Raw genomic sequence first — 27,965 nt, forward strand, 5'->3', positions numbered from 1 at the left:
AGGGAACTTTCCTGGAACTTTGTGAGTTGCTGTCCCCTGTCCAGAAGCGAGTGGCCATAGCTCTGGAAGCTTGCAACGCCAGACAGCTACCGGTCAGTCGCGAATCACTTTGGAGTGGGCAAATCTACCATGGGGGTTGCTGTGATGAACGTAGCCAATGCAATCGTTGAGCTACTGCTCTCAAAGACCTGGGAAACATGCAGGTGATCATAGATGGCTTCGCTGCGATGGGAATCCCAAACTGCGGTGGGGCTATAGATGGAACTCACATCCCTACCCAGGGACCGGCCCACCAGGCCACCCAGTACATTAACCGAAAGGGCTACTTTTCAATGGTGCTGCAAGCACTGGTGGACCATAGGGGACATTTTACCAACATCAACTTCGGATGGCCGGGCAAGGTTCATGATGCTCGCGTTTTCAGGAACTCTGGTCTGTTTAGAAGGCTGCAGGAAGGTATTTACTTCCCGGACCACAAAATAACTGTTGGGGATGTGGAGATGCATATAGTCATCCTCGGGGACCCAGCCTACCCGCTAATGCCCTGGCTCATGAAGCCCTATACAGGCGCCCTGGACAGTGAAAAAGAACTCTTCAACTACTGGCTGAGCAAGTGCAGAATGGTGGTGGAGTGTGCTTTTGGACGTCTGAAGGGGAGATGGAGAAGCTTACTGACTCGCTCTGATCTCAGCGAAACCAATATCCCTATTGTTATTGCAGCTTGCTGTGTGCTCCACAATCTCTGGCACCCCTCCTTTTCGGGACTCTGTGTGTGGTGGCTATGTGACTTTGTGGCGGGGGAGGGCGGTTACAGATCCCCTGCTGCATGGCTCTGTCATCCAGGCTAAGGACCACTGCATAAGATCTGTAACCGCCCTCCCCCGCCACAAACTCACATAGCCCCCACACACAGAACATGAAAACCACCTCCCAGACTGACCAGGGTGCCTAGTGATTGCAATGTGTGTGTGACCTTCTGCTGAACCTGCCCCCATGGCTGTACCCTGGTAAAGGTGACTGTCCTCTCCAATTACCAACCCCTTTTCCCCCCTTCAAACACACTCTCATTTAAAAGAACATGACGGAAACAGTAATTAACAGAAACGTATTTTTTATTAACAACTACACAGTTAGGGGATGAAACTGGGACGGGGGCTTGGGTGAGGTGCTTTTGGAGTGAAGGAAAGGACTTATCAAATCTTTGGGAATGAGAGCCTTCTGTTACTTGAGCAGTCTGCAGGGATGGAGTGACTGTTTTCACGGCCCCTGCCACCCCTCCTTCTTGGGACTTTGGGTGAGGGGGGGATGGGACTTTGACACGGGGGAGGGCAGTTAGAGAGAGAATGCAGCAGGGCTCTGTCCTCCTGCCTCCGGTCCTGCAGAACATCTACAAGGCGCCGGAGCATGTCCGTTTGCTCCCTCATTAGTCCAAGCAGCATTCGAGTCGCCTGCTGGTCTTCCTTCTTCCTGCCGCCACCTGTCCTCCCGTTCGCTGTGTGATCGCTGGTATTGCGACATGTTCTCCCTCCACTGGGTCTGCTGTGCCGCCTCGGCTCGGGAGCAGCCCATAAGTTCTGAGAACATCTCGTCCCGTGTCCTTCTCTTTCGTCGCCTGATCTGCGCCAGCCTCTGGGAGGGGGATGCCAGGGTAGCTCGGGAGACACTCGCAGCTGTGGGATGGGAAAAAGGGAGTGAATTCCTCAGAAAGATACAGTTTTGTGAACAATGAATATAGTCTTTCTCTGTGAACAAGAACATGCACAGCACCTATCACGTGCACGCTCAAGTACAAGGTCGAATTTTCGGTCTTCCCATTGAGTGCCTGGGGTCTTGCTGTAGAGATCACACAAGCGGGGCCGGACAACGGAATTCGGCTAGCAGGCGGACATGGTAAGCCGTAGACTTTTGGCTGCTTAAAGCTTAATTTATAGCAGTGTCCTCCTTTCACGTTCCAAGCAATGCTCCTAGCGTTGGCTAGTTCCTGCTGCCGGCAGTCCAGCCAGCATGAACTCTGCCCCTGTCCCACCCCCCTCGCGGCTGTCCCTGGGAAAGATCCCTGCATGCTGCCCCTGTCACGCCTCCACCGTGTGGCTGTAAACAGCCAGTTACAGTTATGTAAAGGAACAGGCAATCAGTCCCAATACTAACATTCCCCTAATTCAAAGCAGGTCACCATGAGTGATATCACTCTGATGAGGATTTCGGAGACAGAGAAAGACCGCATGCTGCGTGAATGCCAGCAAGCACCAGGGCCGTATGCCACCATGCTTTGCGAGGCAATGATCCCGGAGTACTTGCTGCTAGCCTGGCGCGGAAAAGTTTCCTACCACGGAGGACGCAATAAGGCCGCTCTCCCCAGGAAACTGATGCAAAGGCTTTCACAATACCTCCAGGAGACCTTCGTGGAGATGTCCCAGGAGGATTTCTGCTCTATCCCCAGACATATTGACAGAATTTTCCAGTAGCTGCACTGGCAAGGACTAGAAACTAAAGCGCCTAGGGCAAACTAATCATGAAAAACCCATTGTTAAGATACCATTCCTATTCTGTTCAAAATAAATGTTTAAAACACTTACCTACTGATGTTTCCCCTGATTCATGGTCTGGGTTACTGCCTTGGGAGGGTTGGTAGGGGATCTCCGTGAGGGTGATGAAGAGATCCTGGCTGTCGGGGAAATCAGCGTTGAAAGCGCTGTCGACTGCCTCGTCCTCCTCATCTCCTTCCTCATCTTCCCCGTCCGCAAACATCTCCGAGGAAGCGGCCGTCGACAATACCCCATCGTCAGAGTCCACAGACAGTGGTGGGGTAGTGGTGGCAGCTGCACCTAGAATGGAATGCAGTGCCTCGTAGAAACGGCATGTCTGGGGCTGGGATCCTGAACGTCCGTTTGACTCTTTGGTCTTCTGGTACCCTTGTCTCAGCTCCTTAATTTTCACGTGGCACTGCATCCCGGCTGTATCCTCTCTCCGTCATGGCTTTGGAAATCTTCTCGTAGATCTTCGCATTCCGTTTTTTCAATCGGAGCTCTGAAAGCACAGACTCATCACCCCACAGAGCGATCAGATCCAAGACTTCCCGATCAGTCCATGCTGGGGCCTTCTTTCTATTCTGCGATTGCATGGTCACCTCTGCTGGAGAGCTCTGCATCGTTGCCAGTGCTGCTGAGCTCGCCACGATGTCCAAACAGGAAATGAGATTCAAACTGGCCAGACAGGAAAAGGAATTCAAATTTTTCCGGGGCTTTTCCTGTGTGGCTGGTCAGAGCATCCGAGCTCGGACTGCTGTCCAGAGCATCAACAGAGTGGTGCACTGTGGGATAGCTCCCGGAGCTATTAGCGTCGAATTACATCCACACTTACCCTAATTCGACATGGCCATGTCGAATTTAGCGCTACTCCCCTCGTCGGGGAGGAGTACAGAAATCGATTTAAAGAGACCTCTATGTCGAAATAAATAGCTTCGTTGTGTGGACGGCTGCAGGGTTAATTGGAGTTAACGCTGCTAAATTCGACATAACCTCCTAGTGTAGACCAGGCCAAAGGCTGGTGGACTTTCTAGCTTCTGTTTGCTCAAAACTGCATAAACCCAAAGCCAAAGTATTTAGGGAGAAACAGAGCTCAAAATTTTTTTTCTGACCAAAGGTTCAACCTTTAGTAGCACAAAAGGGAAGATAAGCCATGAATGGGGGAGTTGGGGGGAAACCAGCTTGTACCAGAATTAATTAAAATAAAATAAATTTTTTTAAAAAAGGCATTAAAGGTACTATATAACAAGTTTAAGTGAAGACAAAACAAAAGTGGCTTTGGTTTGTAAGTGACCTATTGCTCAGTTTCATGTATTTGTTTATAAAACATTATGCCACAGAGTTAAAGGATTTTTGTTTTAATTTTCTCGCAAGCTCCCTCCTACGCTGCTGCAAGACAAAGCTTCAGCTACAAAGGTTTCCTTCCAGTTCTCCTCCCATATTTTTCACCCCAAAATCTGTCACTAACTCCCTGCCTAGCTCATTAATTCCCCTTCCCACACACATCTCCACTCATTTCTGTTGTGCACTTTGCCCTTAGCGTTCCATGGGATAGGCCCAGGCTATCCTATAATCTACTATCTGATGTGGCTTTTGAAGACACAAGTTTCCCCATAAGCCACTTGGTTTTTCTGCCACCCTGCAAGGGTCAGCATGGATTCACCATTTTAAAACATCTGTTTACATTTCTTCATATTGTCTTCTTACTGTCAAAACCAATGGGCAAGTTTTAGTCCTGAACACATGCATCATTAATTGATTTCAGCTATGCTACTTACTGGTTTTCAAAACTAAGTCTTAGACCCAAAGTCCATAGCAAAATGCCCTATTAACTTCATGTCACAGAGTATTGGGGGACTCAGGGCCCTGCACCCCCGGCTTCCTGCGATTCACCATGACTCTCAGCCAGCCAGTAAAGCAGAAGGTTTATTTGGATGACAGGAATACAGTCCAAGACAGGTCTTGCAGGCACAGACAACAGGGCCCCCCTCAGTTAGGTCCAGCTTGGGGTCCCAGGGCATCCCAGCCCACCCCCCTTTGGGGGGTCAGAGCCATCTCTGCCTCCCAGCCATCTCTCCAGCCCGCTTCCAGCACTCTGCCTTCAGCGACCCCTCCCACCGCCTTTGTTCAGTTTCCCGGGCCAAGGTGTCACCTGGCCTCCAACCCCTTCCTGGGTTCTCATGTTACACGCTCAGGTATTCGCCTTCGGGCAGACTCCCATCCCCCAATGCAGACTATCCTAGCCACACTCCCCTGTCAGCATTCACAGACCACAGTAAGAACAGGCCCAGTTCGTCACACTTCAACAGGACCAGGATTTGGCCTTTGTTGCTTAACAGGCTTCTTCTTGTGCTGTATACCATGACTGCATATGTAGGTTCTGATCCTGCACCACAGAGCCCTATCTAGCTGAAAAGTAGACTACACAGTTGCTACCACACAGAAGCCACATGAGTCTTTCTGGCAACACAGCTATGGAGGCTACTTTCAAGGGTCCCCCCTCACTGGTAGCCATGTAACGAAATATTATGCAGTTACTTGTAGTTGCCCCTTTCCTAAGAGCAGGATTTGGATCTCATCAAAACATGGGGGTAAGTTTTGCTCCTGTTGACATTTGTCCGTGGGGCAAAATTTCAGAGGCACTAGTACAAGCATATGCTTTCTGGCTATCTGCTTAGTTCCAGAGCTCAGCCACAAAGAAACGATAGACTCTAAATACTGAAGTTTACTTCCACCACCACCACCCAACCGAGCACCAAAAGATGGCAATTGGGTGGGAGGGGAATAAAGGGGGCACATAAAAGGGGCCCCATGGTGGGACTACTCATCCAATCGAGGGGAATAGGATTTATTTTCCTCCTCCAGGTTAGTTTTAGCTTGAGGAGAGACTGGACACAAAACCGGCCTGTTTCCTCATGCGATAGGTGGACGTTCAGAGTGGGTTCCTTCAGCCATAAAACTAAAGTAATGCCTAAAAGCTGGATTGCCCCACAAGGTGGTGACAGGAAGGGCCAAGCACAGGCAGTTGAAAGGGGCCAGAAGTTCATTTACATACTTCTCATGGGAGTCATGAAGCTTAATTCATTGTTTGTAAAGCGTTTTGAGATCCCTAAGTAAAAGGTTCTATAGTGTGTGTAAAATGTTTGTCATCATTTTTCCATCCCCCAGCCAGTCTGGCAATTCCCTAATCCCAATTTGGAAGACTTTCATTGTGGTGGGATGATGGAAGTGGATAGTTCCCCTGGATACATCATATTATATTCCAAGGCCAGCATCCCTGGCCTTTCATGGTTCATCTGTGACCAAAGTCGATAATTTCTGCTGGATCAGGTCATTATGTTTAAAGAAAGGCACACTTATCAAACAAGGACCAACCAACTTAGTTTATTTTTCTGAAGTATCTTTATGTTAAATAAAGGATTTTTCACAAGAACAGTGCTGACTGCTTTGGTGTCCTGATCATTTTCTAATTTGAATAACCAGATTCTTTCCAAAGTAAGCTTTCCTCCACTACTTCTACTATGTGTTGTGGCAATCTCTTCACTTCAAAATAAATAACCCTCAAAAGACACGTGGTGAGATAATATTTGTGTTTTTGTGTATTTACATATGTATGAGTAGGGTAATGTAATCAACAGTCCCGATCTATGCTGTATTCTGATAATTCAGAGGTCAAAAGAAGATCCTAGCATTTAAATGAATTGTAAACATGGGATATCTTGGTATTCATCTCTCTTTGAAATGTACTGCGAATGGTGAAGGAACAAGCAAATGGCCCTATGTTAATTCGTATAGTTAAGTACCGGTGATGAACCTCCTTCAAAGTCATCCTAATTACCTTTTGTTCCCGAGGAAATCCCAACTTTCCAAAGAGGACATGAAATTGTATAAAAGATCTTTCAGTCCTGATTCTGTCATCTCAGATCTGTTTAGATTTCATCGGAGACGTTTGAGTCGCAAGACTGAGGACCCAGTTACACTGGTATGCCCTGAACATGTGATTTGGGCATTGGACTATGACCTACAAACTGAATTCTAAAGGAACTCTTTGCAACTACGAAGTTCACCATCTCTGCTATGAATCTGAACCTCAATGGATTGAACTCATGTCAATCTTCTAACCATACTCTCTCTCTCTCGTTTTTGAATAAAGTTTAGTTAATAAGAATTGGCTGTAGCGTGAATTTGGGTAAGATCTGGAATATTCAATAACCTGGGAGGTAATGTGTCCGATCCTTTGGGATTGGTAGAACCTTTTCTTTTATATGATGAAGTAAGATTTTCAGAAATTTTCTTCATATTTGATGTGGGTACCTGGATGGAGGCCTGAGGCTGGATCACTTTAAGGGAACTGTGTTGTTTGGATTTCTGAGTAGCCAGTAAGGTAATAAAGAAGCTGTTTTATGCTGGTTTGGTGAATCTAAGTATTGGAATATCCACCAGCTTTGTGGGGACTGTCTGCCCCACCCTTTGCAGTTCCCCACTAGGACCCCAGTCACAATCACTCTCTCTCAAACAGATGTTTAGGTGCTAAACAAGCAATAATGTGCATTTCTATTGCACCTTTCATCTGAAGAGCTCTAAGTCATCTCAATAACTCTGAGTTAGGGTATATAAACATACTCCCTCCTGCAACAGAGGAAGCTGAGGAACAGTATTTAAAATCTTTCCTTAAGAAGATAACCAACCTTGAACCCTCACCTAGCAAATTCTCTCTAATAATCACCAGTTTCTGTAAGCTCTATTTATAGATGCATTGGGAGGATTTGATTTTTAGTTTCTTACACTTTTGACAGATAATATCAATGTTTATTTTTAAGCTTTTTGGGGTTGAAATTTTCACAGTTGCAGGAAAATATAGGGGTCAGATAATTAATGACAGTTGACATTGTAATTCAAAAAATTAAAGCTTTATAGCCATAAAAACAAAAACTGTCAATATCACATGTCAAAATATACAAAATAAATACCCTTAAATCAAATGTTAAAAAATTCTCAAATAGCATTTCCCTTACTTTACCTGCAAATTTCAATCATCACCAATGGAAATATTTTTTCACTGGTCTGTGTGTATGGTGAAATTGACATTTACTGATAAAACTGTCATCCTTCCAAGTCCATTTAAAAACATTCCTACTAAAGTTTCTACTTCATCCATTCATGCTCAAATAGCAAACATTGTTACAGATCTGGAAACATCAGAAAGAGACCAAATGTTCCAGATCTATTAAACCTGAACACTCCTGAAATATTGATAGCATTTTGCTTTTTCTAAAGGAGAGGAAGTGACAGTAAATGATTTATACTAGAAGTATCAGCTTCACTGACAATGTGGTTATATTTATTCTCTGCTAAGCAACTTTCCAAAGAGTTTATCTGCATGGTTAGAACTAATGCTGTACCTGGTATGAGCTCTCTCATAGCATAATCAGGAAGACAAAGTTGTTAATTTGCCAGCATTATAGGAAGATTCATATTTACATATTTGCAACATCTTTAATGTTACAAATGAACAATGAATGCCTTAAAGCAAAACAGATATGGATCAGATTTTAATCTCTGTAAAACACTATTTCTTTACCAACTATTTATTTGTAAGTAGCTTTGCTACAACAATTAATGCAGCAAATGGGAATATTTATTGCCAATTCAGGTTAGTGGTGAAGTTTCCATAATGGCAGTCAGTATTAGAGTTCATCTTGTGGAATTTTTCTTAATACTTTCCACTATTTCTTAGCACTAAAGCAGCTTCACCAGTAACAACAATGATGCTGATCATGTGTTGGAATTTTAACTGCCATGTTGTCTAAACCTGGTAACGAACATTAGAAAAACAGTGATTAAAATGCCAGAGGTAGTCTACAATAGCATTCTCCCATTGTTGCTATCACCACTGGAACAAGAGGCAGTGGGAAACACTAAGAAAAATGCTAACAGACCAAAAAAAAAAAATCAAAATGCTGGCTAAGGCCTGTTTCAAAATCCTATAGAAAATAGTTCTATGAGATTTTTCACTTACAGAGTCCAATCTGTCACTCCTCCATTCTTGGAACTCTCACCAATTTAAAGGACTAGGTCCTTAATTTTGTCAAAGGATTTGGATACTTATCAATGAGCCAAATGTCCAGTTTAAGCTATTGGTGTTTAGAACACTACTCTTGCAACTCAAATTCACACAAATTAGTTTTCTGTGAAATTATGTTTATTTCTGGAGATTGTTTCTGATCCTTGAATGACAGACTAAAACAAAAAAAATGGATATTCTAGATAAATTTGTACTAGTATACTAGATTTAGTTGTTCTAGGCCAATTGCTATGGTTACTAGTAAAGAAAGATGCAATTTACCAAGACACTGTCAGGTTCTATTTGGCCCCATATTTAGATCTATAAATGCTTGAGAAATTTTTTTTTTTTTTTTTTTTTTTTAAGTTCTAGTGCAAGGAGAAACCATCTGTAGGGTCTGTATTTCCACTACTGTCCCATTGTGCTAGGACAAGAGAATCTCACTGACTGGAAACTGACCATAAATTTAAAAAAAACAAAAAACACACTAGTCTATTTGTAGTGTCCTAGCTAAAAGAAATGCAAACAGTAAATATCTTAGTAAAAAGAGAGTTAAACTCTAATTTTAAGTTTTCAATTTTAAATACCAAATACTTTGTTAATAATGGGCAGATATTTTCCAATTATGTAATTTTGATGTAAACATTCTTACTAGATGCTTTGACAAAGCACACAATTTTGCATGCCACATTGAGCTAGCTCACATAAAAACAGATGACATTGTTTCCATAGGAATTAATGACAATTGAAAGTGACAACTTACATATACCACAGAACACCATCGCTTCATTGCTCATTAATGCAGGTCACCACTGTGTTTACTCTATTCCAGAAAGTCTCAAGAGGCAGCTAGATATAGTAGCAGAAGCTGATGAACTGCCAGTTGTGAGGAAAGAATGGGGCTTGGCTAACAGAATACATTCATCCTACATGTATATTCTGTGGTGTTATAACTGCATATTTGCTACAACATGAGTCAAATGATTCAGCAAAAATTAATTGATTTATGACTCACACATAAAAACATTATGTTAATATGAGTATTTGTTTAAAATCAACCCTTTTCCTCAAATATTTTAAAGGGCGTGAGGAAACAAACATTCTGCTAGAATTATTCCACTATTACCCATCTAAGGTTACATTCTGGCCTTATTGGAAATCAAAGGAACTTTTCCGGCCAGGATGACTTCAATGGGGCCAGGATTTTACCCCAACAAATAGGTGTATTCACTTTCTAGATAAGATGTGGGGGTTTTAACCGAGTACTAAATGCTTCTCATTTACAGCACTAGAAAATTCCTATGTGGAAAATTGTTTATTAGAGCCAAAGTTTTTATCTCATACGTGTTCTAATTAAAACCAAGCTGATTGTGGACCCGTACAGCACCATCCCCACCTCCACGTGGGAGGAGGAGCATATCAATTGACTGGAAATAAAGAGGAGGGAAATTGCTAATCAATTCTATGTGTTTGACTCCTTTGCCGTCCCTGTAATCTCTGCCCCTGCAGGGAAAATGAAGATTCCATAGTTTAAACTGTGCATTTGACAGAATCTAACACTAATGATAATGCCCGGTACTCTCCATCTGAGGACCTCAAAGCACATTGCAATGAACTCAGCTTCATAAAACCTCTGGGAGGTAAGTGAATATACTAAACCCCTTGTGTCAAGTGAGCCAGTGGCCAAATCAAAAACTGAATTTAGGAATCTTGACTCTTTTGTCTGAAACAGTAGATTCCTGTGACACCTTATTGAAGAATACAGTAGTAGCCATCTGGGCTGGCCGACCCCAACAGCAAGACAGAGTAGGAGATGTTTGCTTATGCCAGGCAGCTGTCTCTACAAGGAGCAAGCGAGTGGCTGCAGACCAGCACACTCTGTTATTCCTGCACACCCACCACCGTGGTAACTGTGTACGATTAGCATTGGTCTCGTGGTGTTTCTCTCCTGTGATTCTGCGCATGTGTAATCGCCCCGGCGAGGTCCTCACCAAGGTCTGAACTCTCTCCACCTCCAGCACAGGCCTTTCCCATTTGAGATGAAGGGGCGGCAGTAGTAGGCAGTTATCCCCCATATGGTCCCACCACTAGCATAGGGGCACATGGCACCCAGCTACACACCGCTCAGAGACTTGTGCCCAAGTAGCCCCCATGACTCCAGCAGAGTTTCTTCAAGTGGGGGAAGCGGGGGCAGACTCCTGGGTTCCATACCCACCTCTGCCACTGTCTCTCCATGTGACCTTGGGCAAGTCACCTCCCCGCTCGGGGCCTCCCCCTACCCCTTTAAGAGAAGCCTCAGCCCGCTGGTCCGACACCTTCAACAAGGGTCTCTCAGCTCTCCCAGCGCATGCGCACTGGCCCAAACAGACTGACGGGCCGCTAGCCCTTTAAGAGTGCCCCCACCAGGCATTGTTAGCGCATGCACAGTATCCACCTATGTGCTCTCGTCCCGGTCTCAATCAGTGCTCAATCGGCGGCTCCTAAGAAACTGTCCCCTCCCCCCCCACCCCCCGGGGAGAGGTGAGGGCTGCAGGCCCCAGGGGCTGGAGGCAGAAAGGGGAATATGGTGTGTGTGTGTTCTCTGGAGGCCGGGAGTTGGGGAGCCCAGGGGTGATGGGGGAGGTCGGGCGGGAGACGTAGGGGAGGGTTCAGGGGATCCAGGGGCGAGCTGGGGCGGGACACATGGTCTCTGGAGGCAGGGGGTTGGGGAGCCGGGGGGGGGGGGGAAGGGGGGGGGGGAGGGGGCATGGGAGACTCTGGTGAGCCAGGGGCTGATGGGGGAGGCAGGAACCAAGGAGTGGAACTGGGAATGGGATGCTGGAGTAAAGGACATAAGGGTGGAGCTGGTTGAGTAGTAGAAGCATAAGAGGTGGCTCGGGGGAGGGGGGCTGAAAGATGGGCCATGGCTTAAGAGAGTCAGTGGAAAGAGGGCTGGGGAGCCAGGAGATGACAGAGGTGGAGCCAGGAGCCCTGGAGAGGAGATGACCTTGGGGAACCAAGGAGGCTGGAGACAGGGGTTGAGGTGAGGGCTGGGAGCCAGAAGATGATTACAGGGGGGCGGCCAGAGCCATGGGACCAGGGGGTAAACAGGAGAGTCAGGAAAGTAAGGAGAAGGCGGCTGGAGCCAGGAAGTGGCAAAGGAAATGGGATGGCAAAGGAAATGAGTTGTGCAAAGGAGGGATGTCTGTGTGGCTGGAGGAGCTGCAGCCAGTGGGTGTTGGGTGGGGAAACTGGAGGCAGATATCTAGATGCTGTTGTGATCCATGTTATCTACATGGATGTATGTGTGGGAAGCAGTCTTGGGTTATTTTCATGTATGTAGGCCTGAGGTACTGGATGCCAACAGCAGGGTTATGTTAACTTTTTCTCTCCGGTTAGGCAAGTAGAACATGTGTTAGCATGGGAGTGAGCCCAGCAATGTCTCAGATGGCTATGAAGGGGATTGGTGGGGGTTGTTAGGGGAAGGATGGTGAGGTGTAAACTTTCAAAATTCAGAAGGCTTGGAGAATTTGTCCAAACTGAAATTCTAGCTGTTTTAGGGCCCCTCAGCCCCCTAATTCATTTACAACCACTTCCAGCAACCCAAAATGTAGATACTTTGGTTTAAAGGTTCTGTATAAACAAAACAAAATTACCTGGAAAAACTAGCTTTGTGTTCCTGCTTCCCACTCTGTTGCTGGTGTACTGGAAGCAGCATTCTGAATAGTCATATTCAGTGTAGCTTCTTGTTTTGCGAAGATAGCAGGATATTTGAAATTATGTTGAACATTTTATTGATTCCATCTAAACGTTCAGTCAGCTCAAGTTAAGCACCACTTCATGTGCACCTGTTGGGGATAGATCACTTGACGATTACCTGTTCTGTTCATTCCCTCTGGGGCACGTGGCATTGGCCACTGTCGGAAGACAGGATACTGAGCTAGCTGGACCTTTGGTTTGACCCAGTATGGCCATTCTTATGTTCTTATTAGCTATATTAGCGATTCTAATTTATCTATATTTGTGAAAAATCTGATGTACCATGTCAAGTTCAGTATTTTCCCAGAGTTTATAATGCTTAAACTGCATTTTGATAGCAGTACATCTCTCACCTCAGTGAAACTACTACACATTCTCAAGAAGTTTCCTCCATATTAAGTAAGTTTATACTTATTCAATTTGTAGATTTTTCCTAGAGAGCAATTATTTTAGATTTTAATTCAACATTTTAACCACATGGATTAAATATTTATATAAAGTAGATTTTAAAACTAAATCTCTTATTGTAGTTGCTACATTGTAATGATTTGCAACATGGGTAAATGTACAGTTAATACTTGAATTATGACAACAGGTACACCTCTACCTCGATATAACGCTGTCCTCGGGAGCAAAAAAATCTTACCGCATTATAGGTGAAACTGCGTTATATTGAATTTGCTTTGATCCGCTGGAGTGCGCAGCCTCGCCCCCCAGAGCACTGCTTTACCGCCTTATATCAGAATTCATGTTATATCGGGTCGCGTTATATCAGGGTAGAGGTGTACTTGCCTACTGCATCAGGACTGTTGACTTACATTTCAAGGAAACAGTTAACTTGAAAATTACTTTTAGGCTCCTGAGCAGCTAAAGAGAAGCATATGGTCCTTAAATATTGGAAGAAGAGACTTAAGTGTTTCCTCTTCTAAAACAAGAAAGGACTGATACTCAAGAATGATGAAACATTGCTTACTTTACTGCCACAATATCAAAAAGATGAGGCAAACTGATTTACTTTCTAACATTTTACACAACACAATTTATGTCAGTTAAAAAAAATGGAGAGACAAGGAACAAATGCCTCCTAGATAAATGCTTAAAGCTGGAACCTTATAATACAATATGCACTATTCAATGCAAGTATAGTGAAACAACAGTGTCATCATTTGTGCCATAAAATTTAAGTCTAAAAACAAAAGAAGTGTCAGTTCTAAGGGAAAATGCCAATTAAAAGAGCCAAATTTGGAGGTATATTTACAAACCTCATACTGACAGCAACTCTGTAAAATTAATTTAGTTTCCAGGAAGATATATTCACCCTGCACAAAAGTTCAGCCTAAAGAAAAATGCTATAGGGGTCTTATTACAAAAACAGAACTCCCTTGTTCCTACAGTTCTAAATGGTGATTGAATTCCTGAAACCTGAGTTCAAGAGCTCTCACCTAGCCTAAGCAGCAACTCAGGATAATAAGACAGATCCAACAAGTTATCATTCTTAAGTATTTTGATATCCCTTTATTTCAAGTCATTACTTTCAATACTGTTGTACTAACAAAACTGATATTACTATAATTTCTTTGGTCAACTGTTAAAGGTATTTTGCAAACTGTGCTGCTTTCCTCACCCTTCAACTCCCCCCTTGAAGTCACAGATCACAGTCCCTGCAGCACTCTACTGATGCAGGAAGAAGAAATAATCCTGTAGTCCCTCCCAAATTCTAGTTCTATAGGGCAGGATGGCAGGCTGTCTTTTGGCTTTAGCCAACATACTGGCCACACATTCTTTTAGATTCCCCCTCCCCCCGCAAAAAATAATTCACAGTAAGAGCCAAGGCACGTGTGAACATAATACTTTTCAACACCATCCTTTGAAAAGTCAACAGTATTGTTTAAAAACCTTCCTTTATTTTAGCTTATAAACACAAATCACTTCTGATTACATAGGAATAGCTAGTTGTTCTGGTAAATGTGGCCTCAGATAGTATGTTACTACAAGTCTCATACAGTTTGACTGGCGCTGTCATAAACTGCTTAATTAATGCATTAACAACTGAAATTACAAAGGAAGAGAGCATCCTGAAATTTAGCATGGTCATTTCAAGGAGTCTGTCTGCAAAAGTATGTCTGAGAAAGAAATAGAAGAGGCAGATTCCTAAACAACTGTGTATTTCCATCATGCACAGTACTGGTCTCAAGTACCCAAAGAAACAGGATGTCTGTCTTCAATTATAAGGAAACCTTGAGAAATTTGACCTTTTTAAAACAGTTTTGAAAGACAAAAATGTATGATACCATGTTTTAATGATGATTATTAAAATAATTCTATTCACTTTCAATATAGCTACAGTATGGAACTGCATCTTGACCAAAAGGCATCCTCTACACAGTTGGGAAGATGATGCTTACTGCATGCTAATTTGAATCCTTTATATATACCCCGTTTCTTCCCTTACCCACTTACTCTGTACAAAACAGAAACACTGTTGAAACAAATACAATACAACAAAAATTAAACTTTATCTCCTGACTGTTCCCTAGATGCATCCCACCTTGAATAGTCATTTTGTAGGACCTCTCAGCAGTAGTACTAGGATTTCACATGTACTAAAACATTGCTCCTACAAATTATTGTATTATACCTCCCATGTGTCTTCTAATAACTATGTACTTTTCTATTTGTGTTAATTGGCTATGTTTTTGTTTAAACAATAAAATGAAATGCCACATTTAAGCTATTTAAAGTCTCAAACAAAATTTGAAGGGATTTAAATATTTCAGGATGGGATTTATGGCAAAGTCCTGAAATGGAGACTCCTAGTTCCTGTTGCTTTTAGTTGAATATTTTTGTAGAGTCACTTTTTTCCCACCCTACCCTTTTCCTTTACTGAATTTCCACACAATGACTTAGATTTGACCATCACCGGACATGTGAGCAGCAGCAACAACAAAAGTTACAGCTGGAGCCTATATTAGTCCCAGCTGCAAGGGATCTTGAGCTGCATTTACAAAATAAGAGAGACCCAAATAGACACAGTGGAGGAACTTTTTTCAGTAAATTTGTATCATATCATAACTAAACAAACATTTCTTTAGCTCTTTCTAAACTCAATTTTCCTTTTCAATTCAAACATTAAAAAAAAAGCTTTTGCCAAATAAAATAAATAAATAAAGAGGGAAAAGTATTTAAAAAAAACAAAAAAACTTTACTACAGAAAGCCAGAAAAATAATCAGCTCCATATGGACTTTTAAATCTAACATACCAGTATGAATGTTTGTGCCAAGTCCATCCACCCACAGGCTCCACAGACTTTTGAGAATTATTTATATTTCATTTTGATTACCAATTTCACCTAGGCTTCCCATTTAATAATAAAGGTTAGTTTAAATTTGTCAGCTCTCCAACAAAGGTAGATGATGCAAAGAGAAAAGAAGTTTCCAAACTCTAAAAACTATATAAACATAGTTACATAAAGGTACACTTAGGATACCAGTGAAGTCACAAGTAAGGATTGCAGGACTGGACCTTTGGACTATTCTTCCTATGTCTGCATTTTAAAAAAATATCAGCTAATTTTTTAGAACACTCATTTGTGCTTATGTCATATACTGGTATAAAACCAACACTAAACCTTACAGCACCTCCAACTTACACTGCACAAAGTGAGACTAGAGTTAGAAGTATTTTGATCTTAAAATTACTTGAAAAAAGTTTCATTTCAAGTATTCAAAAAATATTATGTTTAATGCACAAAAATCCACTTCATACAGCCAGAAAAATAATCAGTTCCATATGTTCGTTTTATCTATCCTTACTAATAGATCTACAAGCTGAAATGTCACAAAAGTGCCTAAAAAGGCTGACCTCGTGGAATAAACAGGAGACAGGTTTGAGAACCAACTTGGGGGACTCTTCAGGCCAGGAGAGTAACTGGTTCATAGAACTGATGAGTGTTGTGAATGAGGCATTTCAGCAAACTAATAGCATGCCCTAACAGCACTTATTTACCACCATTAGCTAGCAAAAAGAAGAGAAAGACTGCTGTGTTTAGGAGAAAGAAAGTGATCTATAATCATAGATGAAAATCCTCTCTTCTTTATTTCACTTAAGAGTCAGTTCCTATACAAGTTCTGATCCAGGGCTTCCAATTGTGGAGGACAGAAGACTGGGAAGAAATTACAGCAAATGTCCTCCTTACCCACAGACACGGGGTGAATTATACTTTTTTTAATGCTAATATCACATAACAAGGCATTTTTCAGTGTCAAACAATAACTGAAGGGAGCAGTATAATAGATTACAACCAATTTTTAAAGTCAATTTAATAAGGGTCGATTAGTTAAATTATAAGGCTTTCCATTTAAAAAATTAATTCCAGGGCTTTACTTCCATATTGCAGATCTACCTATTTCAACTTCAACATTACGAACAACTTTCCAATCATAAATGTGACTGACAGGCCCACTCTGGACTAAGTGGGTTACAGATTTTTCCCTCTGGCATGTACACTTGTGTTTAAAATATGCAGACAGCCTAAATTTAGGTTTGATTTAGCTTGATAGCTTCTGAAGGAGGTACACTCTCCAAATGCAAACTCTCTAATTTGGCTGGGTCCCAAAAAAAGTGGGACCCCAATTGAACAAAAATAAAATTTTCATTTTTTTTCCAAGTAATCAAGTTGGCAGATCCCTTTAAATGGCCCCTTTGCCATGTACATTGGCCAAACTGGACAGTCTCTACGCAAAAGAATTAATGGACACAAATCTGACATCAGGAATCATAATACTCAAAAACCAGTGGAGAACACTTTAACCTGTCTGGTCATTCAATGACAGACCTGCGGGTGGCTATTTTACAACAGAAAAACTTCAAAAACAGACTCCAATGAGAGACTGCTGAGCTGGAATTGATATGCAAACTAGATACAATCAACTTCGGATTGAATAAGGACTGGGAATGGCTGAGCCATTACAAACATTGGATCTATCTCCCCTTGTAAGTATTCTCACACTCCTTATCAAAGGGTCTGTACTGGGCTATCTTGATTATCACTTCAAAAGTTTTTTGTTTGTTTGTTGGTTTTTTTCCCTCTTACTTAATTGGCCTCTCAGAGTTGGTAAGACAACTCCCACCTGTTCATGCTCTCTGTATGTGTGTATATATATCTCCTCAATATATGTTCCATTCTATATGCATCCGAAGAAGTGGGCTTTAGCCCACGAAAGCTTATGCTCTAATAAATTTGTTAATCTCTAAGGTGCCACAAGTACTCCTGTTCCCCTTACAACGGGTTATCAGCCTGCATAGTTTGCAGGCAGCTTTTCAGGACAGGCACATCTAACTTGCACAGCACTTAACATGTGCAAGAAATGGGCCAAACTCCTCTGAATCCTCTCTACCAGAACTCTTAAAACACGCAAAACGAAGCCCCTTTCCTGAACACATTAGGAGGTTCACAGTTGGAGAAAGCACCCATCCTGTAGGACTCCTCTACTGGAATAGCATCTCTGCTCCACAGGGCCTCCTCCAAAAGCCTCTTGCTTTATCGTCAATTTTCTCAGCTGCCCTCTCTCCCAAGTCCCTGACTGGTCATTTATGAATCATTAAAAGGGGAATGTGCTGCAGCTTTACAAATGGAAGAATGACATGTGCAAATAGCCGCATAATCACATAGTACTTGGAAACAGCACACATTCCGGTGGGAACATTTCTCTTTGGTCTATTAGAATGAGTGGGCAGGAAGTTCATTTATCCACACTGGTGTCTCAAATGAGCAAGAAAGAATAGTGTTCAAACCTTCATTACGAACAAGAGAAAATACAATTCCTTATTTTGCAATTTCCAGATATGTGGTGCAATTATAAATAAATCTTAGAAGTGCCACTTTGGGATGCTAACATTTCATGTGTAGAATTCCCATTTACAGGAGTTGTGTGAGTCACAATTGGGCACATTATGCTAGACTTCTTGCTAATGATGTGAAGTTCTTTATAAAGGTGTAATATTAGGGGTTTACAAAAACAAAAGTGGCTATTCCAGTTTTTTAAGCAAGGGACGGGAGGAAAGAAGTGGAAATGAAGACTATCATAAGAAAGAAAGGTACCTGCAGGGTATACTGTAACCTGAACAAGTAGGCAATATGCAATTTCACGCTGTAAATTATGTTGGCTGTTAATTATGTGGTCATATAAGGAATCAAGTCTACAACTCAGAGGTGCTCCCACGCAAGACTTTCAGGAAATATTAGTCTCCTTATTTACACATGCCCAAATGTTTCTGATGGAAACTTGAAGGTTTTACTCTAAAAATATCAACAAGGACTAATTTGTCTTTTTCTAGTCAAGGCCCATGTGACTAATAACATTATAAACAAGCCCAATCCAACTTTGGGGAAAAGGATAGATTTTGAACCAGATTCAGACTTCACAGCTGAATCTTATCTCCAATTTTTACTTTAAATATTTCATCATCAAACAAGGGCCATAAAAATTAAGAAGATGGGAATCTATAAATACTTTAGGAGCAAGAGAGAGAGAGAGAGAAAGGAAAGTGTAGGCCTACTACTTGACAGGAAAGGAGAACTAACAACAGATATGACAAGAGGGCTGAGGTTTTTTAACACCTATTTTGTTTCAGACTTCCCTTAAAAAAAGAAAAAAATTGTGACCAGATGCTTAACAACAAGAGGGAAAAGAACACAAATCACAATAGGGAAAGAACAGGTTGAAGATTATTGGGTAAGTTAGATGTATGTATTCAAGGCAGCAGAGCCTGATGAAATTCATCCTACAGTACTTAAGGAATTAGCTCAAGAAGTCTCAGGACCATCAGCAATTCTCTCTGAGAACTCATGGATGCTGGGTGGGGTCCCAGAAGACTGGAGAAAGGCAATCGTAGTATCTATCTTTTAAAAAGGGAACGAAAGGACCCGGGGAATTACAGACCTGTCAGCTTAACGTTGATACCTGAAAAGATATTGGAACAAGTTATTAAACAATCAATTTGTAAGCACCTAGAGGATAACAGGGTAATAAGTAATAGGCAATATGGATTTGTCAAGAACAAATCATGCTCAAGCAACCTAACTTCTTTCTTTGATAAGGTTACTGGTCTAGTAAATGAGGAGGAAGCACTATATATGATTTATTTTGATTTTACTAAAGCTTTTGACAGTCCCACATGACATTCTCACAAGCATACTACAGAAATTACTATAAGGTGGATGCATAACTGGTTGAAAGGCCAATCGCAAAAACTAGTTATCAATGGTTCACTGCGAAACTGAGAGGGCATATGTAGTAGGGTCTGTTGTATTAATGTAGATTAAATAAACGGGTTAAGGTGTTAACATAATTCAATCACTGTCCATCAATCAATGGTGTTAAACAAGGTCTGGGACTTGGTATACTGAGACCTCACTCAGCCTGCTTAAAAATCTTTAACTTTTTATCAAAGATACAGAAAATGAAAGACAGCTAACGCATTTGAAATGTAAAGTATTAAGGTTTTCATTTTAACAACATCCCTTGTTTCTTTTCTATCTAGCTGTAGATAGTTTTGTTTGAGTCTCTTAGATGATATTAAAGATGGTGATAACTGTCATCCCAGGTGGTGTTTGGGATTCAGCTGGACTTGGTAGGAGCAGTAAAACTACCTGGGTCCCCCCCCTCTCTGGCCAGGACATCTCTCAGGATCAGGATGATGAAGGCCCAGGGTCCCAAGAAACAGCTGGGGTGGCAGCTATGGTAGTGAAGCTTGCTCTAGTAGCTTCTGTTTTGTTTTTTCTTACTTTCCCAAAAATTTTTTTTCTTTTAAGGACACAAAAAGGGAGTGATGGTTGAAACAGCCCATTTCCCTTATTATTTTGTCTAGTAATTAAGCTTAATATCCGACATACTCATTTTGGCTTATTAACTTCTGGCTCAACATCTCTTCTTTTTAACTAGCATAATTTTAACAGTTTTTGAATCAGACTAACTTGGTTTTTTTATTTAGACTAATTCAGTTATTTTGTCTCCCTTTTGTATTTTCCCCCCATCAACACTTGTTATCACAGAATATTGTAACATTTTGTGAATTTCTACATACATTTTACAGATGAGCTCACAATGTGGGTAAATGTGTAGGCTCCACTGTAATAACAAGTCCCACAGGGGTTAGTCTTGAGTCCAGTACTATTCAATATTTTCATGAAAGATTTAGAGCAGCGGTTCTCAAACTGTGGCTCGAGACCCCAAAGCGGGTCACAACTAAGGTGACCATATTTCCCTATGCTGAATACGGGACACCTGGTAAAATTACTCATACTCAAACGACTTCAACGGCAATCACTCAGAACTGTGCAGTCCAAATGTTCATATTAAAATCAAGTTGACTGAGCCCCTGTTAAAAAGAAATACTGCATAGTTGGAGTCTTTTTATTTACTTTCCTATCTTTAAGGCTTTAGGTTCACACAGGGTGAGGTCACTCACACACTTCCATACATCTCTTACATGGGGGGGGGGAGGGGTGACGACTGACCAACCCTCCTCTCCCTGCCTGGAGCTCTCTGCTCTCCCTCCATGCCTGGCTGAGCCCCTGGGATGGACCGGCCTCTCCTGGTACCTGGCGCTGCATCTTCCCAAGGCAACACATGGGGGGGCACGCAGGGTCACATGCCTCCCTCCCCAGATTTCTGCCCCGGTTCATATCAGAACATGGCCAGCAGCAGCCTTTCGGCACTGTGTGGCAGGGAAGGAATGGGAGCTGCTTCTAGCCGCAGGGTGTGGGGAGAGGAAGGGATGACCTGACTCGTGTCTTTGCAAAACTCATCTCTTCCCACCACCACCCACTCCCTGTGACTGGAAGCAACCTGTCCCTTCCTGCCTGCACAGTGTCAAAAGCCAACTAACACCTCCAGGCTGCTGCTGGCCACCGACATAACCAAGCCACCACCTGTACCCTGACTCTATACCACGAGCTCTAAGGATGCATTGTGCACCAGGGCCCAGGGAATCTGACTGCAGGGGTGGGTGAAGAGGATGCTGAGCCCTTGCCCAGGGGGATGCAAAGTCGGGGCGCGAACAGGTTGGAAATTGCTTCTCTCTGGCCCCCGCCACTTCAGAGCTTAGCTGAGGGGCAGAGAGGCTTCCCTGTGCCAGTGCTGTGCAGAGCTCCTCCTGGCCAGCACTCCAGGCCGGAGGGTTTTGGGCTTTTCTGTGTTGCCGTCTCAGCCAGAGGCAGTGGTGGAAGGAAGGAGCCTGCTGACCAGACTGTTGGTGAGCTGAGCACTCCAACCAGGAGCTGGTTCTCCGCACAGTGCTGGGAGCAGAACGCACCCCGCCGGGGGGAAGGGTGATATGGAGGAGCAGCAGGAGCGAGGGAGATGAAGGAGCAAAGCGGGGAGAGGACAGCGAGAGGGAAAGCACGTAAAATGCAGATGGGTGGGCAGGAGAGGTGCCGCCTGGCACCTGCCCACACTCTCCAGGAGAAAGCTCCGGGCTGGGGCAGGGGGTGAGGGCTCTGGCTGGGGGTGTGGGCTCTAGGGTGGGACTGGAGATGAGGGGTTTGGGGTGCAAGAGAAGGCTCTGGGCTGGGGTAGGGGGTAGGTCTGAGAGCGGAGCCTTGGGGGGCGGGGAAGGGGGGCTGGCTCCCCTCACTTTTGGGAAGGCTCTGACACTCTTGTCTGGTCAAGACAGACTAACTTGGCAGTCTCCTTCAGGACTCCCTTTCCATCCTAGAGGAGATTACAGACCCAGTCCTGCAATTTTTCCACATACCAAATTCTCATTCAGTGAGTTCCTATTGAGCTTTTTATATAAAGGGAAACTGAATGACCAAACAAGAAACTGATCAACATAATCTGGCATCACAACACGAGAGTAGGGAATCTAACAGATGCTTTTTTCTGAAAAATGATGAAATATTACTGTGTCTATGTACTAAAGGATCATCTTTATAATGATACTTTTAATGAGAAAAGTTGTATGTTAAAATTGTTTAAAAAAAAAAAAATCTACCTACAAGTAGATACTAGTACTTAATGCAACTGGGGAAATAACTATGTAGCACTTAGTTTTCTTTTAATTAAACCTTATATTATCATCAAATTATGGGTTTAAAAGATCTCCAAAATGTAATGAAATAAATGTTACACAGATGTTCACCAAAAACAAGAATGTTTTTACTTCATAGCAACCAAATAGGTCAAACCACTTCCTTTTTCAGACAAATCTCAAAGGACCACAAAACAAATGGTTTTCTAGTGGATTTTATATGTCTATCCCTGCTAAGAGGAAACAGTGGTGTCCAAAAAATTTGCTTTCCCATGAAATTGTTGGATTCTTTTTAAAATTAAAATCACTTTGCCAGATATTTGCTTGAAAACTATACATACATGTTAAAAATAAAGTTACTTTAATACTGCATGATTTTTAATGAAGATGCACACAAGTCAAATAACTACTTCGTATGAAGAGACTACAAAGTGAAGCACTCAAACCCAGGAATGCCCAAGTAAAGTTGTGTGGACTACCTTATTCTCTGCTCCCAGGCACCTTTAATTACATGATCACATACGATATATTCCTGCCTCAATCAGGGCACAGTACAGATGTGCTCAGGGAATGAGTCAGTTCTTAAATAGTTATTTTTATCCGAAAGGTTCAGCATGTGCCTATGTACCTTATTAACTACACATGCACTCACACCCTTTACTAACGCCAATGTTTCACCAAGATGTATACTTAAATATCTTGCCGAATTCTAGAACTAAAAGGAGAAAAGGATCATACAGGGGATGTTTCATTTGCTGTACACCATCCACTTTTTGAAATTAATTAACCCAGGGAAATCTTGCCTCATTCAATCACCACAGTCCACTGTCTCATTCATTGTCCATCCTGATGCACATGCTGCATGAGAAGAAATACTATGTGATCACATAATCAACGACTATACCTTGAAAGAATGCACTCAAGGAGGCGCTGCAGAAAAAGATACAATATAAACTCTTCAGAGCAAGGATTAAGTATAAAACAAGAGAGAACAAAGAGATTAGGGTTGCCAGTTTTGGTAGGACATATTCATGGAGGTTTCCTCACATGACATAATCTTTAATTAAAGATTAATCTTTAATTCCTAGAGACTCCAGGACAACCCTGGATGGTTGGCAACCCTAAAAGAGACAGACAGGAGAGTACAAGGAAACTAGACAACAGGGGTCAGCATGACAGGCAGCACACTAACAGCCTAGCTGTTGTTTTGGGTGTGTTTGGGTTTTTTTTTGGGGGGGGGGGGGGGGGGGGGGGGGCGAGCACCAAAGAAAAGGAGAGATTTAAGGAGAGTTTTAAAGGAGAATAAAGTGTTAGTGCGAGGATGTTCATGGGGTGTGTGTATGAAAATTTAACCAAGTGAGCAATGGAACGTGGCACTAAGGGCAAATCAGAGCAGGAGTTGAAATCTCAACAAAGTATGAGAGATGATAGGTAGGCTATGAAGGGCCCTGGAAGTGAAGACAAGGGGCTTATGTTTGATGAGATAGAAAAGAGGGAGGCCATGGAGGGATGCAAAGAGACGGATGACACAGTCAAAGCAACAGGTTAGGAGAAGGATTTCTGAATGGATGTCACTGAGGCAAGTTTGCATTTGTCAAGGCCAGAGAGAAGAGGTTGCAGTAACTGAGACAAGAAGATGAGAGCCTTAACATGAGTTTTAGCTGCGCAGACAGACCGAAAAGTACCTTAGAGATGATATGCAGAAAGCACCAGCAAGATTTAGACATAGCCTAGATGTGAGGACCCACAGAGAGGTCTGAGTCGAAAATGACACCCAAGATACAGGCCTCAGCAACAGGCAGGATGGTGCCGTTGTCCACAATGAATGCGAAAGGAGCCAGTTAGGAAGGCTTGTGCGAAGGTGGGGCGGGGGGCGTTGGTGATGAAAGGGAGATGGGGCAACAGATGGAGAGGTAAGTTGGGGGGGGCAAGGATGGGACTTTTTTTTAAGATGGGACAGGCTAAAGAATGCTTATGTTGTATGGGGAAAGAGCAAGAGGAGAGTGACAGGTTAAGAGAAATGGAAGGGATGAGAATAGACATGAGAAAGATCGGGAGATGGGATGGGGTTATTGAGGCAAGTGGAGAGTTTAGAGCAGTGGTTTTCAAAGTTTTTTTCTGGGGACCAAGCTGAAGAAAATTATTGATGCCTGCAACCCAATGGAGCTGGGGATGAGGGGTTTGGGAGGGGCTCAGAGCTGGGGCACGGGGATGAGGGGTTTGGGGTGCAGGAAGGGTTTCCAGGTTTGCGGGGACTCAGGGCTGGGGCAGGAGATTGGGGCGTGGGGTTGGGGCGCAGACTTACCTCCGGTGTCTTCTGGTCAGCAGTGCAGCTGGGGTGCAGAGGCAGGCTTCCCGCCTGTCCTGGCACCATGGACCGCGCTGCACCTGAAGCAGCAGGTCCAGCTCCTAGGCAGAGGCACGCAAGCGGTTCTGCCTGGCTCTTGCCCACAGGCACCATCCCCACCCCCAGCTCCTATTGGCTGAGTGTGGAACCAATGCTTGGGGTAGAGTGCAGTGCGGTGTCGGCGCAGATAGGCACTAGCCTACCTTAGCTGGGCAGCACCACCGACAGGACTTTTAATGTCCTAGTCGGTGGTGCTGACCAGAGCGACCCAGTGCATTACATGCCGAGACTGACTTGAACTTTGAAAAACACTGGTTTAGAGGACAGCAAACTTCTGCATGTGAGAGGGAAGAAGGAAAGAGTTGTGGGAGGGGGAAGAAAAGATAAGCTGAGGGAAGAGGAAAGTCACATTTTGTCAATATTCTCCAGTGTAAAAAACGGCAAGATTCTATGCAGAGATGGAAGCAGAGGCACAAAGAGGGAGGGTTTGAGTAGTTCATCTTGTGGGTGAACTAGAGCATATATTCTACAAAGACATCCAATCTTGCTTTAAAAAGGGTAGATCCTCAGTTAGTGTAGTCATAGCTCCATTGACTAAGTGATGGAGAATTTACCACACTCCTTGGTAAGTTGTTCCAGTTAATTGCCCTAGCCTCTTAAAAATTGCCCCTTACTTCTAGTTTGAATTCTTCTAGCCACTGGATATTGTTATATATTTGTCTGAGAGATTAAAGACCTTTTTAGTATTATCTTCTCCCTGTGTAGGTACCTATAAACCATGTTCAAATTGTCTCTTAACTTTCTCTTTGACAACGTAAATAATCTGTATTCCTTAAGTCTCTTGTTGTAAGATCTGCTTGCCAGACATCAAATCACTCTTATTGGTCTTTTCTGAACCTGTTAAAAAATTTTCAACATCCTTTTAAAAAGTGTTGACACCTGGCCTGGACACAGTATTCCAGTAGTGATCTTACCAATGCCATATGCAGAGGCAATATCTTCCTATTCCAATTTTATATTCTTCAGTTTGTACATCCAAGGATCACATTAGCCATAGCATTGCAATGGAAGCCCACATTCAGTTGGTTATCTACCATTATCCCCGGTCACTGCTTTGCACTATATAATCCCCTGTTCTCTATGTATAACCTTATACTTGTCTATATTAATACATATTGTTTCATTGCATCATGACATCCAAAGAACTACGTGTAAGGGACTATTCATTATTTACCACCTCATGAAGTTTTGCAATCTCTGCAAATTTTATCAGCAATTATTTCATGTTTTCTTCTGATGATTGAAAGGAAACATTCAATAGCACTGGGCCAAGAACAAATCCTTAAGATTTCCCCATTAGATTTAAAAATATAAATGATTAATGGGAATCATTTATCACTTAGGTAGTTTTTAATCCATTTAATGTGTCACGCTGATTTCCCATAGAACTATTTTTTAATCCAAATATCATATAATATATTAGAATTCTATAAGGTATTTGACATGACCAGTTATCTTTTGCAACCAAACTTGTAATTACATCAAAGAGCAAGGCCTATTTATCATGAAACCATCCTGACTGATATTAATTATATTTCTGTCCATTAGTACTTTACTGATTCGGATTCATATCAGCTGCTCCATTATTCTGCCTGCGATCAATGTCCAGCTAACCAGTCTAAACCAAGGTCATCCCATGTACCCTTTTTAATTATTGACAGAACCCAGGCTCTCTCTATTTGGAATTTCCCCAGGTTTTTGTTTTTTAATTAACATCAATCCTCAGAGAGTTTCTTGACCAACTCTTTAAAACTACAGGTGCAAGTTATCCAGACCTGGTGCTCTGAAATTAGACATATGCAAATAGATGCTGGTTAACATACTTTTTGGTTACTGTTGGAATTTAAGCATATCATATTATATGAATACAGCATATAGTTATGGTTCCAAACACAGAAAATAAATATTTGTGTATAATATATGATGTAGTGAATTTCCAGTTCACATGGATTTTTCAGTGCATATTCTCCCTTCCACAGGCTTTTACAGAGAAATGGAAAATATGGGACACAGAAAGGTTGACTTGAGCCTAAGAATACTTATTTTTAACTCCTACCATACTTAAATTACTTTTTTTGAAAACCAGTTTTAATTCTTTTACGTTTTTCTCAGGGCACTTTTGCCTTTATTATTAAATTTATCCATTTGTAGGTTAAAGGATGATAACTGTGCTTTTCCATTTAGACAGCGTGAAAGCAGACTTACTACATTTGCTTCATCAGTAAGCTGTTCTTCTGTGGCCTATGTGAAACGTGCTGGTGGTTTCAGTCTAGCTCCTCCTGGGCAGGTGCCTACACCACAGCAACCACCACCACACTTGGCATTCTCATTGGCAGTTCCAGCAGAGAGGTCAAGGATTGAAAGAACCTGAATACTGAATTACTCTTCCATGCAAAGAAATGCCTCAGAGTTCAGGACTGAAGTACACAGTTTAGGGAACAGTATGGAGAAGTTTACATTGCACTGCTTGTGCTGTAGCTGTTTGGGAAGGATGGAGGGATTTGTATCTCTGTGAATTCAGCACCTTATAGAAAGTTAACTTTTACTTGGTTTAAAAACCAATGACCCCCACCCCCCCCCAAAAAAAGCTACTAATTAAAAAAAGAGTAAGTGACTGATCTTGCAGTCCTTTCATAAGCAGAATTCCTCATGACCTGAATGGGAGAGAATATGCAACAACTAATCAAATTCAAGAAAACGAATGTAACAGAATTAGAACTGATCCTAATACAAAACAACAGGAGCCATATTCTGCCATAAATTTTTATGCAGAATGATCTGATCTAAGAATTTTAAGGCCTGGAAATTATCTCAAAAGAAACTTCATTATTTATCACTATACAAGCATAACACCTGCTACCAAATGCAAGGACCTCAGATACCCAAATGAAATACTATCACATACTAACTGCAGCAAGAGATGTTTCAGTCTAATAAAGTCATAAAAGACATTATTTCAAGCTGGGGAAGGAAGGGGAATCAACATGTTTTCCTGAATTAAGTACAAAGAGCCCTGTAATTAGAACACAACAGACAGCTGAAATAAAACACTAATTAATTTGGATCATATCTTACTCCTATTCCATGCACAGAGCCACTTTGAAATCAACGGGAGTTTTGTGTGATAATAGATGGTATGACATGGGCCTTTATGCCCACATTTATACTACCGGGAAGGGGTGGGGGGGAAGAGTTTAA

At 42.4% G+C, this 27,965-nt stretch overlaps 1 protein-coding gene across 4 annotated transcripts in view; it reads right to left on the bottom strand.

Annotated features, from left to right (window-relative positions):
- CYTH3 (cytohesin 3) overlaps positions 1–27,965 on the bottom strand; it is a 102,981-nt gene that overhangs the window by 71,674 nt on the left and 3,342 nt on the right. The window contains exon 1 of one of the 4 annotated variants that reach the window (XR_004647494.1): positions 9,353–9,425. The exons of 2 other annotated variants lie outside the window; for them this stretch is intronic. Coding sequence is in view for 1 of the 2 variants with exons in the window: in XM_034784226.1 (XP_034640117.1) it covers positions 9,353–9,386 (34 nt within the window). In the remaining variant the exon portion in view is untranslated. Of the gene's footprint in view, positions 1–9,352; positions 9,426–27,965 lie in introns of those variants that run through there. One more of the 4 variants, XM_034784226.1, reaches the window with a different exon arrangement.

This window comes from Trachemys scripta, chromosome 10 (genome assembly GCF_013100865.1).
Source record: "Trachemys scripta elegans isolate TJP31775 chromosome 10, CAS_Tse_1.0, whole genome shotgun sequence".
NCBI lineage: Eukaryota > Metazoa > Chordata > Testudines > Emydidae > Trachemys > Trachemys scripta.